Source organism: Pagrus pagrus, assembly GCF_965226575.1.
Source record: "Pagrus pagrus genome assembly, chromosome: 6".
Lineage (NCBI taxonomy): Eukaryota > Metazoa > Chordata > Actinopteri > Spariformes > Sparidae > Pagrus > Pagrus pagrus.
Window position 1 is genome coordinate 2168483 of NC_140190.1, and position 19771 is coordinate 2188253.

The 19771-nt window shown below is 44.9% G+C and overlaps 1 protein-coding gene across 2 annotated transcripts in view; it reads right to left on the reverse strand.

Annotated features, from left to right (window-relative positions):
* Positions 1–19771, reverse strand: part of pde4dip (phosphodiesterase 4D interacting protein) — a 101916-nt gene that overhangs the window by 60386 nt on the left and 21759 nt on the right. For both annotated transcript variants that reach the window (XM_084354203.1, XM_084354202.1), the window contains exons 4-5: positions 2873–2983; positions 747–823 (exon numbers count right to left, since the gene is read on the reverse strand). In XM_084354203.1, the coding sequence (XP_084210329.1) occupies positions 747–823; positions 2873–2983 (188 nt within the window). The remainder of the gene's footprint in view (positions 1–746; positions 824–2872; positions 2984–19771) is intronic.

Genomic DNA, 19771 nt, shown 5'->3' on the forward strand with positions numbered 1-19771 from the left:
AAATAGTCCCTTTAAAAACTGTTGACAGCGAAGTCTGATATCTCAGAACATGGACGAATAAAACCAAGGTTATCTGCAGCTTTTGTGAGCTGACCGTTTAATTAAACTCCTGTTTGATGCCGAAACATGTTCTTTATTTTACAGCCTCAGTGTCATCCTGCTGTTAATGAGTGAGTCTGCACAGGACAGCTGCCTCACAGACAGGTGCTGCAGCTCAGATAGTCTCCGACTCAGCAACACAACCAACCACAAGACACCTCTGCCCTTTACTCTCCCTGCTCCTCCCCAGCCTCTCTACACCCTCCCCCCCTTCAAAACACACCTCTTCACCTCCTCACCCACATCCCCTCTTCGTCCTGCGTCCCAGAACACAGAGCCACTTCATCCTCTTCAAAAGCATTTCAGTGCTCGGTCCATACATGGCATTCCTCAGAGCTTAGTGTGTGTTGTGATAGCTAGGTGAGTCTACAGGCTGGCCGGGCTCGCGTGTGATGAGAGGCCGGCGGGTCCCCGAGGGCGCCCGGGCTCTGAAGCACTGACGGGCTCATGGGAAATAATCAAACTAGCGATGAAAAGAGTGTTTTTGTAGTTCTCTGTCTGGTTTCCCTAAAGGCATTTCATCAAATCGGTGCAGCTGAATGTTTGAAACCACTTCTGAATATGTCTCAAGATGTAATATACCACAGCTGAGTGATTTGTTGGACACGTTCAGAGGCTCCTGATGCAGCCAGGAGTCAAATACTCACAGAGCTTTGTCCAGAAGCTGTTGTTTCTCCTCCAGTTCATTTTTCAGACTCTCCACTTCGACCTTCAACTCGATGTTCTGGAAGAGATTCATTAAAGAAATCAATAAGAAACCTGCAGTAAATCAGTGTTTATTGATTGTCTCAGTGGGACATTAGTGGATATTAACATAATAATCGAGTCCAAAATGTCCCAGAAACATGTAAAAGACTCAGCAGAGGAAACTATTTATGAGCCTATTTAGTCACGCAAAAGCAACACATTCATCTTTAGCATTAAAATCATCATTTTTCATATGGACTTCTGTATTGCAGAGAGACACAAAATTATCTTCAGTTGCACGTGCTGACCTGGACTTCAGGGATCTCTACATGACTATAAATAGCTGGTGGGGATATGAGCACCTGCTGAATGTGTCTCCTCTGCACCCCCCTCCCCCCCCGAGTAATACCCACCACTCTCCCCCAACCTCCTCCTCCCCCATCCTCCCCCCTGCACCCAGCAACACCTCCACTTTTAGCTTCTGGCTCTGAAAGCAGCAACAAACCGGACTGGACTGGACTGGCCCGTCAGCTCCTCACGTGCAGATTGCTGCCTGCAGTGATTTATCTCCCTGCGCATCAGCGAGGAGTTACAGTTCAGAGCTCCTGCAGTGAGCTTCATGTTCAGCAGCAGGTCCAGTTACTGACATACTGACACACAACGCAGGTGATGGGCTCCTACTGTACGTGCAGGGCCGCTCACATGCAACATATAAACATGTTCCCAGTGTGCACCCGTGAAAATAAATCTGTGCACGCATGCATGCAAACAGCAGGCCTGAGGGCTGCGAGGCCGACACAATGTAGGTCATTGGGTCTGGTAGCCGACAGAAAACAGGTCAGACGGTTACTGCAGACATGTGGGTCTCTTCAGATACACTGTGTGTGTCCTTCATCTGACCTGACAGGCAACACATTTTATTTAAACCTCATTGTTTTATTATAGACAGGAATTGATGTGTTTCAGCTGTTTCTGTCGGTGCAGGTTTGATGCTCATACATTAATGAGATGTTGTGTTTCTTTCACAGTGAACATTGTTAACAGTAAACAGGGTCGGGATGCAGAGATGTGGGCTCGAGTCAGCTGTGAGTGACTTGACTTGGGACTCGACTTGACTTGTAGTTTTAAACAACAACAACAAACAAAACCCCTAAAATTCTCATCATTATGTGAATAAATATCATTTTTGACGTTAGGTCCCTGTGAGCGTTCTCCTCTGGGTGTCCTGGGCCTGAAAACCTCCTCCTGGAGGCCCAGAGGGAGTGTACTTGTCACTCCCCCCTGTGCTCCAAGCTCCAAGTCTGGAATACTAGCTGCTAACTGAGCTAACAAGCTAACAAGCTAACAGCAGCTACAGTCACTGGTTGCCACCATTTGATGTTTGTTATGGTTGTTTTTCCGTTTTAAATCAAGTCTCCAGCTGCTTCAGTTGTTTAGCAGAATGCTGCAACTCTGTTTTGCTGTGAAGCTCCAGAAATGTTTTACCAAGTACCAAAAGTTAAAGTACTTATTTTCTCTTTTATTACTGGATTATAATTTGATGCATTAATGTGTCATTGCTTTAACGTTAAAGCTGGTAATGATGGTTTATACAGTTTATCAGCTGAGTGGCTTGTGATTTTATTTGATCCAAACCTACAATATTACATCATAATGTATTTGTTTATTTGTTATATTTTTATATTGTCGTACTTAACCTGCAGAGTAACTGGTGACATACGTTTTCAGACAAGTAAAGTGGAGTAAAAACAACAATATTAGCCTTTGAACTGAAGTATAAAGGAGCAGAAAATGACACTTCAGGACAGTAGTTGAGTGAATGTACTTAATTACTTTCCACGACTGGCAGCTGCTCAGTTTCCTCTCTGAGTCCCAGTCATCCTCGCAGGCAGAAAGTCCTGACTGACAGTTTGTATGAGCTGTTGCAGAGCAGCCTGAGACCTGCTGTCAGAGCCAATAAGTGTCGAGACACAAACCTGCGGCTCTGACGGCTCTGCACAGCACAAAACCTCAGAAGTGCATCAGCTAAGCGCAGACACGGCGGATTTTTAATCATTTCATGCAATGCTGCCCAGAGTTCACTCACCCTCCTGTGCACGTCATCGCTGCTCTCCTCAAACTTCTGCTGGATCTTCTCCTCCAGGAAGTAGATCCTGAGCTTCAGGCTGAAGTTCTCCTTCTTCAGGTCGTTCAGGTGCTGCGAGATAGTGCGGCAACCGCGGAAACCAGAGTTAGACATGACGCCAGGTGGGTCTTTTGTAGGGGGCATCGCAGCCCCCCATTTAGTACAACATAACACGTGAAAAGACAGGGTTGATTCTGACTGAAGAACCAAACTGTCCTGATGATACTGAACACAGATCGGGTCTCTGCTCTCTCCTGCTGTCTCACATCAACGAGAACAGAGTCCAAACACGAAGTGGACAGAAGCTCCTCTCCGCTTAGATTCGTTTCATGAGAGTCTGGGATGGCACAGGCAGGCAGGAGGGGATTATGGGAGGTGGGGAGGGGGATGTTTCCTTTTTTACCACGAGGAAGTCATGCCAAGAATCTGAGACAGGAGAGAGTGTGTGTGTGTGTGTGTGTGTGTGTGTGTGTGTGTGTGTGTGTGTGTGTGTGTGTTGATAACAGGCACAAGTGCAGAGCTGCTGTAGGAGCCTCATTCAGACGTGTGAATGTGTGGGAGACTTGACTCAGAGCGTGTTTTCCTTCAGTTTACTCGTTGTTGAATCAGGATGGTTGACTGTAGGTTAAGACAGAGCGTCCTCATCAGAACAACAACCTGTTTTTATGTCAGTCTGAAGAATCACCTCTCATCATAACGCAAACAGAAGGATGACGCTGTGTGTTTTCTCTGCTGCAAACCCTCGTGGGAAGCGAATGGTTTGGCTCTGTAAACACAGCTGTTTGCATCCCGTCTCACACCAACAGTTGCTGCTGGTTTGTCTCAACCATGAACATAATTCTTCCTCCGACCTAAACCGAGTAGATTTAGCTGCCTAAACTTCAGTAAATCGTAAAACGCAGAGATGACAGATCAGAAAAACAGCTCCACTGAAGTCACAGTCACAAGAGTGTAAGTGAGCAGCATATGATCTATTAATATGATAAGATGGAGGACAACTGCTGAGCAGCAGAGCTGACTGACAGCTGCTGGAAGCAGCATGGATATAGTTTGAAGGAAAACAATAAAAGAAGGAGGAGACTGCACAAAAAAATTCCTCCTTTACACCAAACTTCACCACCTTCATCTGACTTAGAAGAAAAATGTCACAGAGTTGAGGAGAGATCAGGACGGAGCATCACAAGAAATCTGACTGAACTGAAATAAAACGTGTTGCCGGAGCAAAAAACAGCTGACAATGTCTCGTAGTCATGACATATAGTCATGACAGGAATGTTTGTGCCAGAGATAGCTCGAAAACACAATGATCGAAAAAGCACATTAAAATAAAGTCTGTGAAAAGATGATAAACAATATTTTTATGTCTAAAAATCTTTTGCCGTTTTAACGTCTTGTCAGCTGCAAATTAACACAACTATATTCACATGTAAACAAGCTGAAGGAAACATAAGATCCTTTATGTTGCACTTCAAACTGTTCCCACATCAGCTCAGTCACTAAAGAACCGTCCTGATGACAGCAGAGTATCCTCGTCACCACAGCAGATAAAAAGTCAAGTATGTGCAATAAACTCCATGTTTGTAAACAAGTCATGACACAGATCCGCCTCTGACCACAGGGCGGCGCTGACGCTCCACCTGAGCTCAGAGAGTCCCAACACGTCTGCAGGACTCAGAGCGCTGGTGATCCGGAGGCTATTTAAAGAAGCCGTTGCCCTGCGGCTGTCACTGAGGAATGCTGCGCTGATCACACATGCAGGCCGGTCCAACGTGCCGGCACTCAGTCTGAGATCCACTGGCTGCAGACTACAGCTACACACAGCATATGGCTGAATGCGGGAACATATGTATTCACATTCTGTGCACGCATGCACATGGGAGCTGTGCTCAGATAGAAGAGAAAACACATGCACATATCTTTATTTTGAGACTTTTCATATGTAAAAACGCTGCACAAACACACTTAAACTCAAACTTCTGGCTGGATTAAGGCCTCAGCGGGGCCCCTGATCTCAACGGGCCCCCGACAGCCAATGTGTGTTTTCTCTTTCTGTTATATTCAACACTAATTACTTTGTGTAACTGATAAAGACCACAGAATTATGACTGCAGATGTGTGTCAAATAACCGCACATCTGTGTCTCGTTAGCTGCACATCCGTCAAAGATAACTGTCATTTTCCTTCCATTTCATTTTGTGTAAATCTTCTTTTTAGCATTTTCCAAAATCTAAACAGACAAACGATGATGTGGGAACAAACAACAGAAGTGAAAAGTCCAGATTACGATCTAGTAATAACTGCAGGACTGAAGCCTTCATGGTAAATACAGTAAAAACACAGGAGGTTATCCCTGGATTTGTTTTAAATTCTGTACAATGTGAAGTCTTGTTTCTCACAAAAGATGATTAATCTTTAAAAAACAATTTAACATTCGGTTTTAGTTTGAATTCAAATATTTAGAAGCACTTTTCTGAACCCAAAGAGCTGCTGCTGTAAAAACACTGAAGACTATAACCAAGATGATAAAGTGACCATACATAAAACTTTCCAATTTAAAAAAGTGGATTTAATCTGTTACATATTGTGTCCGACATAAAAGATAAAGGCAGGTACAGTCTGTAGCCCGGTGAGAAGAGAAGCTGTCAGAAAAGCAACAAGACTAGAAAACTTCTCTACTGCAACTAATTATGATTTCAGTTATAGATCAATCTTTAAATGACTTTTACTTCATTGATATATTGTTTAATCTGAGTCAGAAATGTCAGAAAATAGTGAAAAATGTGTCCATCAAACTTCCCTAGGACTGGAGTAAAACCAACTTCAGAAAATGCAAAAACAGGAAATCCTCCCAACTGAGAAGCTGCTTGATAAATTGTTTTCACTAGATTATTTTTTTGGGATTAACAGGACTCGTGTTCATTCTGACTCTCTCTGCACAAACACTGACATGACTTGTAAACTTGTAAATAAACTGTGCAACCTTTTAATACACAGTGTGTCCAAAACAGCGTGGATAAATATGTGACCTCGACCTCATCCGACACTTTGAACCGTGCACACATACCGCTGCGATGCTCGGCTGTCCATATACTTTTGGCCGGGTCGGCTCCTAACCTCCAGAAACACTCCCGGGGTCTTCAGGGACCGCCTGAGGGAGCAGCACCGGCCGACTACTGAACACGTTAGCGAGGGCTATTTGTCAATAAGCAATAATCGAGCGGAGAGAATGAAGCAGGAATATATTGCTGATGACAACATTTTTATAACCGTCTCAATCTGACAGAGTTTGAAAACACTAAACCACAACAATCCTTCCAGAAATCAAACCAGATGAGATTTCTAGGTTGTCATCTGCTGTGGGACTCATGTTGTAAGAGCTGATCAGTGATTGAACCGGACACACACACACACACACACGCACACACACACAGTGATCGTTTGTTTGGCCTGAACAATCGAGGGGAGTTAGTCACAAGTGCGCTGAAAACTGAAAACCAATCTGGAGTCGAGGAGTTGAAGCGGAGAGACGCTGACCGCAGCAGCTCATCCAGAGGTCACGCAGAGAGGCGGCTGAATTTATTACAACACGGCGTGCCCGTGAAATGAAATCATCCTAATTCTGCAGGACTTTTCCAGCGTCAGAGCATAATCCAATACTACAGAAGGAAAAAAAAAAAAGAAAAAGAGGCGCATGAGAACATTTTTCCAGGCTCACGATGCTCAAACTTCTGCCCCACTGCAGGCTGTTATTTGGGAACAAACTCGGAGCCCGTTATTAGAATCAGAGGGGATTAAGACCTGAAAATATGCGGGTGCAGGGGAGGATCCACGTCAGATGTTTTCCCTTTCTTCTCCCATTCCTGTTCCTGTTGCACTGACAGCTGTTTTGTTGCCATGGCAGCACAGCAGGAGGCGGCCATAACAGTTAGCCAAAAAAAGCTCCTCCTACCGCTACATGTTCGTGTTGGGAAGAAGTTTAAAAACCACCTCTGCAGGAACAGGAGCGTAATTGGGAGTTTGCATGTGAGTATGTGTGTGTGTGTGTGTGTGTGTGCCTTGGATTGGCAGAGCGCTGGGAGTTTTCCCCCTTTTACCGGTAACAGGAGCTCCTTGATGCCAGCTAGCTCGACATTTTCCAGCCTCCCCCTCTCTCACGGTGCCAAACCTCTAATGCAGTTCTGCAGGGGGAACGTCTGATTGTGTTTATTGTGCTGCCACGGTCCACCGTAGACACGGTGGTTAAAAATTATCATTTGTAAACCTAATTAAAGCGTCAAGAGAGCCACTAAAAATATCCCCGGGAGATAATTACAATCCTGGACAGAAAGGAGGGCGACACACTGAGTGGATGCTGCAGCATAGTTTAATGCATTCAGCATCAAGTCGGGTCAGTTTACTTTACTGTCAGCAGAGTAATTCAGCAGTTTTGGAAGTTACCTGTGCTTTTATTGAATTATTTAAGGAGGGTGAGGTGCTCTGGTGCCATCATGCCGGTAGAGACCAAAGACAAATCTTGTGCTCAGTGAACTTTATCTAGGAGGAACATAATAATCCAGCACACCATCGTCATTACTCTCACCGTAAAGATATGAAATGTAGGATTTGCACATTAAAAAAGCCTAAAAACGACTCGACCTTTGTTCTACATGTTGTTGAGTTATGTCCCGACTCATTATCCCAAATGTTGAAACAGAAACGTTGGCTTGATGGTGAGACTGTGACTCTGAGGAGCACGTGAACGCAGCACGAACGTGACGTGAATAAAACTTTACCTCGTCTGTAACGTCAGATGGATTTTCATCATCAGCGAAGCGAGTTTGACCGCAGGATCGTTTGTGTACATCAGCTGTAAGATAGCGAGCAACATTAGCATCGAGTGTGTGTCTGTGTGCTTGAAATCAGGTCAACCTCTGAGTGAACGCAGCCCTCAGCAGAGACTCTGGTTCTCTCTCCTCTCTGTAACGTTACGCAAACACCCGGCAGTGGAGGTGACCTCCGCGGATCACTGTTGATAAACAGGAGTGAAGATAAATCCACCTTTTAATCCCAGAAGTTAAGAAGTAATCTGAGCTCTCCTCCCGTCGGTGAACTGATCCGGATCAGAGCAGAATCTGATGTGACTCTGGGTGTTTATTCCTCCAGAAGGTCTGGATCTGGACCGACTCTCCTCCAGAGCTGTGAGCATCTGAGCACCTGTTGACCAGCGAGACTCTCACTGTGTTTATCTGCTGCTTGCTGCTGAGCAGGTAGTGTGCAGCAGTGAGGTGAGATGATACGACTCCACCACAGCTTTGATATTAGATTGAGCCTTCAGATAAAGGGAACGTTGTAAACTGCAGCACAGCTCCGATCAGCTCCTTAATACATCTGAAACAACATTTAATGAGTCAGACAGCTGGCTACTGCAGGCTCCAGAGGTCACACCGCTGTTATTAGTAAGTATGCACACAGACTGCGAGCCGTATTAATTCTGACCACACACACTGGATCCATATAATTGAGGTTCAGTGCAAATGTTCATAATAAAATTACACTCGATGCCAAAGTCCTCGCTGCAGATTACGTTTCACTTCGCCCTTAAAAATAGATTAACGAGGGGGGAGGAGGCCACGTGCTGCTGTTCTCACTCCGTTAACAAAAACTGAGCTGAAAGCATCGAGAAACTTTTAACAAGTGTGTAAAATAACCCAATTTATTTTTTTCCTGAGATGGAACTAGACTTATTTTCATTTTATTTTCCAGTGAATAATCGTTCCTCCTCATACCACACGGCCTCGTAATGATGTACAAAACAGTCGGGCCGGCGTTCAGAGAAAACACGGCCCCGAGATTTATTTATTAGGAAAATTTATCAAGCAGAAAATTTAAAAGGCTGGCTGTCTGCGAAAAGGAAAAGGCTGCTGAACGCGACCAAAAATACAAAGTGATGTAATGAAGTACAGCGTCAGTCTGGAGCGTCAGCAGAAGAACCAGCGAGACCGAATATCAAATGATGTTTTATGCAAAGTTACAGCTGGAAGCACAGAATAAGCATAAAAGAACAAAGCGTGGCTCTAAATCTAAATGAATATGTGACTTCAAACCGGCATTTAAGTCTAAAAAATCTGCATTAAAGGAATATTTTCTGAAAGGTGGCAGGGTCCGCCACATATAAACAAAGTAAAACAGTATAAATTGTGTTGTCCTTTAAGGTCACTTTGTTTATTCAGTTTATTCAGTCATGAAACAAAGACAGTTTGATTATTTAGGCAGAAAAAGATATTTCTCTTCTCATTAACATTTCTGCCCCAAAACTACAGACTGCTCCTTTAACATTTCTACAATACGCATCATATCACATTCAGATCACATGAATATGAGCTGACTTTCATGTCACGAGGACAAGAGGACGGGGGTTGTGTTGGAGACGGCATTTCAACATCTGTGGTGACAGAACCAGATATTTTAAGACAAAGCACGATCTTTTCCTGAACCTGAACCCAGTGGCTTTGGTGCCTAAACCTAACCGGAGCGTAAAGAAACATAAAGTGACAACAAATCAAACGTAAAGTTAAAAACACATTCATGATTTGCAGAAACGTACATTGCCGACATTTATTCTGGCGACTGGGTTGGGTTTTAGTTACTGTAGGAATCGACCCTGCAGCTGGAGGACGGCAGCTCAGTCTCGTCCTCGTGTGGTGTCATAATCTTTTCTAACTAACAAGCTTCACATCTAAAAGAAACATAATTCAAATCTCCAGTCTGTAGATTAAATACTTTAAAAGAACAAGTCACACAGAAACATTATTAATCATCTCCTCCCTCCATGCTGATATAAAGTCAGGTGAAGTTTCGTAGTCGACAAAACATTTCTGGAGCTTCACAGTAAAACAGAGTTGCAGCATTCTGCTAAACAGCTGAAGCAGCTGGAGACTTGCTATTGTTATAAGAAAAAAACATAAAATGTCTCCATACAGCTCGTCTGCTGTGATCCAAGTCTCTAGAAGCCCCGAGATCCCAAACTGATCTGAGGAGATGTTATTTACATCCTCGACATGCGGCCGAGCTCGTGCACCCACTTCAGACGGAGTGCGGTTGTTTTACATTAAAATACGAAATGTTTCGTGGACTACAAAACTTCTCTCGTGAAGAGATAATGACCAAACTTTCACCTTCGGGTGAATTGTTCCTTTAAGTCCACTGGCAACATTATGATGAAGCATGTCTGATAAAGAAATCAGTCAAGAAACAAGTTTAAGCTGCAACATCAGCAGCGTGCAAAGTCGTCACCCTCAGTTCTCTCAAACCACTGAGTGAATCAGAGCTGATAAGAAGTTCTCACTAGTAAAAAAGTCTGCTGGGACAAAGCAAAGCGAGCAGATCTCTGTGTGTCGCAGACAGAAGACATTACTATAGATTTTATCTGCCCTGCTCTCACTTTCTCTCACTCTTTGGTTTTAATGAAATCACTCCCAGATGTGGCAGCAGCAGCTGCATGTGTGAGGGATGGTGTGGTGTGCAGGAGGTGGCAGTGGAGGGGGACTGGTGGAGAGTCTGCAGCTCGGTGCCAGCCTCCCATCAGGGATTTCTGGGATGGAGCTGCACCCATGGAGTGGAGGGTTTCACTCGTTTCCAGCCCGTCTGCCAGCTGAAATGTGGTGAAAAAAAAAAAAATCTGACTAAATAAACAAAAAAACACCGACTGTGTGACGCGTTAACTTCCAACGAATCAACACTTTGAGTTCGACAGCATTTACGCACACCGAGGCTTATTTTCCGACCGTCTGAGACGGTTTTGTCGGTGTTAAAAGGTACCGTGCATCCTGTGGTGCGCAGAGACAGGACTCAGCTAAAAGACGAGGTCACGACGGGTGTGTTGCGTGCAGCCCGCGGCCGTCACGCGGCTGAACAGACTCCTGGCTGATCTCTGTGTTTAGCTGCAGCGCCTCTCTGCGTTTCCATGACTATTTACTGTGAACGCCATTGTTTTGCTTTAATGATGCCAAGAGAACGAGAGGCATGAAGCAAAACAGGATCTGAATCTCTTTAACGGCAGAACGCAGGAACACGCTGACTCCAGACGCGCACATACAGACTGCGGCTGCAGAGCTGGAAGTGGATTATTCACCTCTTCTCCACAGCGGAGAGGACGAGCCAACTCAACTTTATAACACAGGATCAAAAGCGCTGCTCATTTATACGAAACCGAAGCCCGCCGGCAAATCATCCCGGCTGACACGGAGTTCTGAATGAAATCACATTAAAGGCTGTTTGGGAGGAAGCAGCGGACATAAATAACAAGAAAACCTTGTTTTAGTTCCTCAAGGCTGCAGCAGAAATCACAGGGAGGTTCTGAGATACGCGTGTACTCGACACTATATCACCGCCAAATGCTTATTTTCTTGCCATGTGACCTGAGGAAGCCAGAACATTTCCACAACCTCCTGCACTGTTAAACCTAACTGTACCTGCTTAATCCTCCTGCTGTTCGTCTCCGTTTCCTTCCCCTCGTTCATTTACTTTTCCACTTCATTCCCCCCATTCATCCTCTCGTCCCTGTTGTCACCGATACCGAGCACCATGCCCTCTATCCTCAACGTCTGATGCATCATGAAACCTTTGATCGTGGACTGTTGTGACATTATTCTTGCAAACATCCTGTTTATCCGAGACGTTTCCATTTGGTGGAACCTCCTGAACTACTGAAAAAAGTCTAATCTGGCAGAAGTTGGGCGCCAGGCTGCACATTCAGTGTTAAACATTATTCTAACACAAACAGACGCACAGATTTAAAAGAAGAATTCATTTTATGAAGTAACAATATAAAAAAATCTGCCAAAATCAGATCGTGTTCAGACTTCTGATCAATCAACGTCACCTTTGTGAACTTAATGTGAAAGTAATAAAAATGACTTGGCCGTGGTTTGGACTTGTTCTGAAACCACAGTTTTCTATTCTCGACCCGAACAGTCACGGGCTAAAAGGTTACAGCTACCAGAGTGTGTGTGGAGTTAAAGTCTATTTCAGTTTAAACCACAGCTGATGTCATGTAGTTTGTAGCAGCAGGGAGTCATAAATACAGTTTCTGATTCAGGGCAGGCCGGGTCATCCATCCCCGCTGCCCGACTGAAAGGCCTCCTGGGGATAATCAACGAGCGGGCCGGTCCATCTCTACACAGACCCGGTTTTATATCACACAGAGTAGCTTCACTGTTATACACTCTCTGTCAGGTGGAACACAAGCTGGACAGGTCCGGTTTTTACTGGACTGCCTCCAGGTCTGCAGGAGCGCGTTCATTGGATCAGGATCAGATGTTCCAGCGCCACTTCCCCCCTCCTGACCCGGCCTGTCTGAGATACCCGACCCCCGGAAGTGAGGCGGTGCTGTGACGGATGGCCCGGAGCCCGGGGCTCGGGTTGACGATGCAGCGTGATACTCCCAGAGAGCGAGGGAGGACAGAGGGGAGCCGGGCCGCCGCTCAGGCAGCTCCTGGAGGCTAAAACAGCTGCTGCTGACGGCTGAGAGTCGGACCGGCCCGCCAGAGAGGAAACCTTGTCGACGGGCCAGTGTCACCTGCGTGTCAGTGTTACATATTTCTGTATGTGTGTGTGTATAAACACTCCTGTGCCTGCAGACACGCTGACATCTCACCGCTGAATGTATCTGAGTATTAATTACGCAGCGTTTCGCCGGGGCGAAGGTGGAAATCCTGAAATCAGAGCCAACAAACAGTTTTTTTTTTTCTGGGCGCACATCTGACACCCAACACTTTTTACAGCGCTGCCTCCATCCCTCCATCATCCCTCCATCATCCCTCCATCCTTCTGCACTCAGAGGTGTGAGCGCTGCGAGCCAGCCAGACAGGAAATGACCTCATCGAGGGCGCCGAGGGGAATCGAGATAAAAGCAGAGAGAGGAGGAGGGCAGGAGGGTTAGAGCAGAGCTGAGATCAACAGAGGAAGGAGGGGAGGCGGTTTGTGGCTCGGGGGGCCAGAGTGTGTCCAGAATCTGCATCGACATCAGGTTTGATAATCAGTGAGTCATTATGTCATGTGTCTTTACACAGGCTGAGGATTTACTGCTGTCAGTTGAAAGTCTTCGCTTCAGTTTTCAGAAAATTCCTTGTCTCTGATGAGCATCTCTTCTTTTATGGACATAACTAACCATCAACACCATAAATAATCATTTAAACAACCATCAGAGGCAGCCCAAGATCATTTTATGTGAATTTAAAAAAAAAAAGCTGGCAAGACGGAGGAGTTCTTTGAACGCTCACAACAAGAGGCACAAAGAAAAATAATTATCGTTTGTGTAACTCACAGATTGAGAAGCCAGCCCAACATTTAACAAAGTAAATTATTGAACTGTGTCAACAGAGTATTATAACTCTTCGAGCACTCGTTGGAAGGTCGGTGGTTCGAATCCCCCCCGGCTGCTTGTGGAAGCGTCTTTGGACAAGATACTGAACCCAAACTCGCTCCTGATGACTGTACAAATACGGCGGCACGCTTTGGACAGGAAGCAGCGTGACTCCTGACGAGCAGGTCAAACACCTCGCACAGCAGCCTCTGGCATCAGCGTATGAATGTGTGTGTGAAGCGCATGTGTGGTGCACGAGAGGCGAAAGTACAGTTTGTGTTCACGTTTGAAGGAACCAGAGACAGGACTGCACAGAACAAAGGGGATGACATCATGACGTCTTGACGACCACATCGTCAATCAGGACGTCGTCTGATTGAGTCTCCCTTCGTCCTGATCCCTCCTCGTCCTCCTCCTCCTCGTCCTCCTCCTCCTCCTCCTCCTCCTCCCTCTGAGGGATTCATACAGTCAGTCAGCTGTCAGACAGGAGGAGTCAGGAAAGATTTAATGTGAGTGAAAGAAATGAAGAGAGGAGGAGACAGAATCCACCATATGGCCAGAAGTATGTGGACACGGTCTGTTTTACTGTCTGATCCCTTCATTTTTCTTTCACGCGACAGCTTTGACATTCACTCATTAATTGTTGAACAGAACCTGACGTGTGAGAAAACTCTGTGTGTCGTAAATCATTTAGGGATTGCCTCATTTTTCCCCCTTTGATCCAGAATGACAGAACCGCACGAACGCCCAGATGTAATAACGAGGTTTGGCTCGTACATGCCGACGCTCCTCCACTTCTACCCTGCCATCCTCTCCCTTCATTTGTCTTACAGACACACTTCGCCACGAGCCAGATGATTCAAACACACACCGCCCACACACACCTCTTTTACATCACAGCCTGGATTTGTCACCCACAGAGGCGACCATTTTCCTTCTGTCTCTGCCTCTTTTTCATGTTCGGTTGGATCAGTGGCCTCCTGCTTGAGTCTTAACACAAACACATCACTTCATACAGAACCGAAACAAATTCATTCTCAAGCTAACTGGCGCAACATTTAAAGCCTCAGCACATAGTCTGAATAGATTTATGATTTGTTTATACGGTATAGATTTTATAGTTTGCTCAGTTGTACCAGGATATCACCAGGATATAAGTCGCAGTTAACTTTTCTGCAAACCACAGTAACGTCCAAGGTTGACGTGTGCGACAAACACGGCTTATCACGTTAAAGTCAAATGCTCATTAGCCTCCTTTCACATGAGGAGGTGGCGGCGTTATTACAGCCAACAAGGCTGCATAACAGACACACCACTGCATAATATGAAGGACACCCGGGGATATTTCCAACTATTTTTTCGGCTATTTTTCAAAGGGAGTCAGACCATCTCCATAGGTGCTGGTGGCGACCAAACCAGGTATTTTAATCCGACCCATGATGTTTTTCTCACCCTAATCAAGTGGGTTTTGTGCCTTAACTTAAACAAAGCAGATTCACAGTGATGTGACAGTAAAGTAAATACAATTTTCAGCCTAAATAAACGTTAAGTTGCAACATAAAGAAACGTCCAGTTTGAATTTTGCTGTGGTTTTGCAGAAACGTACTTGGCTGACATCGGGTTGATCACCAGGGTTGCTTACAGCCAGAGAGAAACACAGCTCTCTCCTCCTGTTAGTTTATTTCATGACTGCTAAATCAACTTTATTTCTGAGTATTGTGTTTTACGCTTTAGTTTGGGAAGATGCTCTAAATGCTGTTACACCCACGAGTTGTTTTCAGTTTTCTTTCAACTCAAACTGAGCAAAAACTGATTTAAAGTACAAACTACCATCTTCAGTTCCAGCAAAAGTATATTTTTGCCCCTCGATCAGATGTTTCTCATTAAAATGCAACTCAGAAGTGTCGGCTGACGTCCTCTGTTCTCACGACCGCACATTTTCTATCAAAGACTCTTCTCACACAGTTCTTCATCTTCAGTGGTGATGATTCAACCAGGAGTGAAGAGCTCCGACTGTCACTCACCAACATCGTCTATGTAAAAAACATTAACCAGAAGAAGATGGCTGAGTCCACTGTTTGATGTCGGGACGTTGTCCAGTTCTGTTTGTGGCGACTGAACCAGGTATTTAAAAACCAACAGGTGATCTTTACTCTACCTGACCAGATCATACAGTATGCACAGCGCTGCAACGTAAAGAAATGTAAAATGTCAACATTTAAGTGGTTTACAGACACATTTGCTCTCCGGGTTGTGTAGCGGCTGTCTGCAGCAGTGCATCTTAAGACGTCTCTGCACCGGCTTCAGCTTTCAGCCCCGGCTTCAGCTGCCAGACAGCAACAAATACTCCGTTTCTCAGAACTGGCGAAAGAGTTGCATCCACATTATCAAACATCTTCTGCGGCGCTGCATGTGTTTGCTGACTGTTGGCTCTTGCACTGGAAAGACTTGATTTCTGCAGATCTTGACAGGAAACCATCCCGCTAAGCTAATCTTCCACAAACCCTCTCGCTCGCCGACGGTGCCAGAGCTAATCAGGAGACGTCAACACACACATACACACTCGGTAATGAGCGCATGCAGAAAACATCGCATGCAGAAACACACGTTTCTCTACAGCTGAACGGTTTGAAAAACAATGATTACGACAATTCATTCATCTTCAGATCAACGCGCACGCTAGACCTCAGAGACAACAAGGAAACCAGACAGAGTCAGCACGTCTAAACACGGACTCATTACTGAACCGTCTCCTGAGCAGAAACCGATACCTGTTCTGTTCCCAGGCCTCCGCTCGGCACACATGCAGACAGCGAAGGGCAAGGCCGCGCAAATGCTTCCCATCAGTTTGTGTAAGCAATGATAAACACGTTACATCTAATCATAAAAGCGTGGATTTCATGTTACAGTCGGCTTCTGCAGCCAAAATGCCTCGTTTTCCCATGGATGTATTTCAGAGGGGAGAGTCGGCCTGCGTCTCATGTCTGTGTGTTTATGGCAGATCTAAATTATGGTATCAGGTTCGCCCCAAACCGAACCAACTGCCAACTGTCATGGCCGACCCTCCCATATAGGCCACTTTTGTCTCTGGGAAGTCGTGTAACCTAATCTATCCCTGAATTTCTGGCTCTCCGCTTGGATTCATTTGTGCCGTACGGGGAGAGAGAGAGAGCAGACAGGTCTGAAAAAACAAACACAGACCTTCAGAACAAAGTCAGTGGTTCTTTTTTTTTTTTTTTAGTCCTTTCCCCAAATAGAAAGCAGAGGAAATGCTGCCGGCGGAGCCACGTTTTGTGAATGAAGCCCAGCTGACGAACAGAGCAGGACTTGGACTGTGAAGACCTCATCTTGTGTGTGTGTGTTTGTGTGTGTGCTTGAATTTACACGAAGCCATTACTAACGCAGCGACATGTATGCACAGATACACACACATGTCAGTGATATATCTCCATGTCTCTATATAATCGATGCTACTACAGCCTGTTGTGTCATCTCATTTGAGTGTGCAGTACACGAGCGCTCCAAGAGATGGCGATGTCAGAGAGGAGAGTCAGAAAAAGCTTTGAAACTCTTCACTCAGCATGTAGGTCAGGACACAATGATGATCACAGGGAAATTAAAATGATCCTGGAATTATTCTGAGGAAACTGGTCTCCAAAGCTGCCGGATCATTTTTCAGTCCAGAGCGATCGGAAGTTCGAACAAAACGTGATGAAGGTTTGACAGAAGTTTTTAAAAGAAACATCCAAGACAGACTTCTGACATGAGGGTGCGAAGGTATTTACTCAAAGGGATATCTCAGGTTGTTTAACATGCATTGTCAAGGTTTTAAAAAACTGAATGAAGGCTTTTTAACCTTTAACCTTTAAACAGGAAGATGAGCGAAATATTCAGACTACAATATGGACACAAGAATAATAATGAAACTTCAGGCAACTACTTTTATGTATATTAGCTGAATAACTCTTGTTTAGTTAATTTTAATACAATTTATTTCATTTTATTTCTTACTGCAGCTTTAATTCAAAAGAAATGAGATCATGGGGCCGTCCATCCTGCATTTTGGTGTTTTTTCTTGTAGTTCAGACTGTCGGCTCACCTCGCCGTCAAAATAACGTGCACTCTGACGTTAAGCTAGAGGAGTTTAGCTGTTTTCAGTAAAGTGGCTATCTAGACACTTTCCCTCTCCCCCTCGCTGCTATGTTTCGGATGACCCGGCTAAAACCAGAGTCCTTTTATTCTTCAGCCAGGGGAACTTTTTTACTGCTAAAATATTAAATATGAATATGATTTATGAGCTCGTACAAGGACTGAATCTTTTGTCTGCGGAGCATTTGAATGAGGCTGCAAATGGCGGTTAACTACCAGTCACATTATCGTCTTCGGGCTGCATAGTTTTTGTCTTAGTTATTCAGAGTTGCACCAGCAGCCACTCGGTGTGTGACAGCAGTCAGAGGAAACAAAAACATTCCCCGTCGTAGAAGAAAGCAGAAGTTGTGGTTTCATTAAATATTTCAGGTGTTTTTTTCTTCTATTCTGGAAAACTTTAATGTCTTTAAACTAATGAAGGTCACGAATCCGGGCAGTCCTGCAACAAGCACACGCTAAGATCCAAGTGTGCACATGTTCGTTATGTGCTGAGTGTGTGTGTGTGTGTGTGTGTGTGTGTGTGTGTGTGTGTGTGCGCTCACTGTCGGACCTGTAATTACTAAAACACATGGCTGGTAATTAGCTGCTGGACTGTTTTACCCCCTTTTTTCCTGAAGAATTTAACTTTTTTGAGGTTTGAGGCTTTCGTCCAACAGAAGCTCTGCGCACACACACACGCACACACACACACACACACACACACACACACACACACACACACACACACATTGTGAGGTAATGTCAGTGCACAGTGTGACCGGTGAATCTCCGCCTGGCTGAGCATCGACTATATTGAGTGTGATGGACTCTTATATCCCCACAGTCTACATGTTGGCCTGCAGTATATGTATATAAAGTACAGTATGCATGTATTAGCGTGTGTGTGTGTGTGTGTGTGTGTGTGTGTGTGCATGTACTGTATACACTGGATGTGTGCCCTCCTTTCTGTTGTGTGTGGATGGAAATCAAAGGGACAGAGAGCGGAGCCCGAGGCCCTCGCTGCACTGAACCATCAGCTGGCAGGATGAGGAGCGACTGTATAATGAGACAAAGAGGCAGGCAGGGGGTTGTGGGGGGGTGAAACGGGGCTGAAGGGAGGAATGAATGACGTGATGAAGGAGGAGGAAGAAGAGGACGGACCTACAATAAAAGGGAGATGTAGGAATAAATCAGGGCAGAGGTCACGCCAACCGCATTTCAGAGTGGGAGCAAAATTAAACCCAACGCAGCGTCCTCCTCCGGGTCGTGCATGTCGAGCGTGGAGGTCGATGCAGAGGCCTTTGACGTGTCCTCGTTTGTTTTCCTATCTCACACAGACGGGAAGTCGGCGTCGACGAGCAGAGTCTTTGCCTTTACTTTAAAGAATCTCTAAAAACGCAGGCTGGATTCACAGCAGCGACTCAAACGATGCAAAAACAGAAGACAAAGATAGATTTTTGGTGATTTATGAGGCTTAAGATGTGAAAATACAGATCATAAATACAGTGTGTGTTGATGCTGTTTGTTGGAGCAGACATATAAAGCTGCATTAATTGATTTTTTGGCCTCTTCTGAAGCTGTTGTGTATAACGGCTCATACTTCCAACAAGATCATCTCGCTGGAGTCGTGCTCAGTCACTCGGTCAGCTCTGGTTTTGTTTGCACCAGCTCTGTCTGCTGTTTGCTGCCGGAGCAGGTAGTGTACAGTAGGTTTATCAGAGCTGGACTGATGAAAACATGAAAACTAAGAACTACAAGAGGCTGAAAAGCTCGGTAGGACTGCAGCAACACCTTTCACACTTCACAGACACAAGTCATTTGATCATAATCAGTATATAAATATACTCTAGTGCAACTTTAACATTTCATAAAAGATCCCAGATGATCTGAAAAGACGTTATTTACACAAGTTGTACAATAACTTTACAGTAGTAGTTCAATTTCAGCCTGAAATGTAAAAGGATTACAAGTATAAAGAAGCAGGAAATAGCACTTAAATACTCAGGTAAAGCACAACGACCTCATTGCACTTATGAATAGAAAATGCATCTTTGTGTTTTCATGTCACTGCTTTTATTTCCCACACTACATGAGCACTGACAGCTGAAGACTGTAAAGCCCATTAGACAAAAACAAGAGTGAGAGACGCCGTCGTGTTTGATTGAAAGTTGTTTGTTTCAGATTTGAGGCTTTTGGATGAAATATTGCATTTTTGGTCTCCGAGAATTCATTTCCAGGCTTTCTTGGATTAAAGTTTAAATTAAGTACATCGTTATGTATAAAACTGACTTTTTCCCCCTCTCGACTGACTACTTTTTTTGCTCAAATGTCTCTGCAGTAATAAACGAGAATAAAACCACAAACATGGGAAAAAACATGGTGCCACTGCC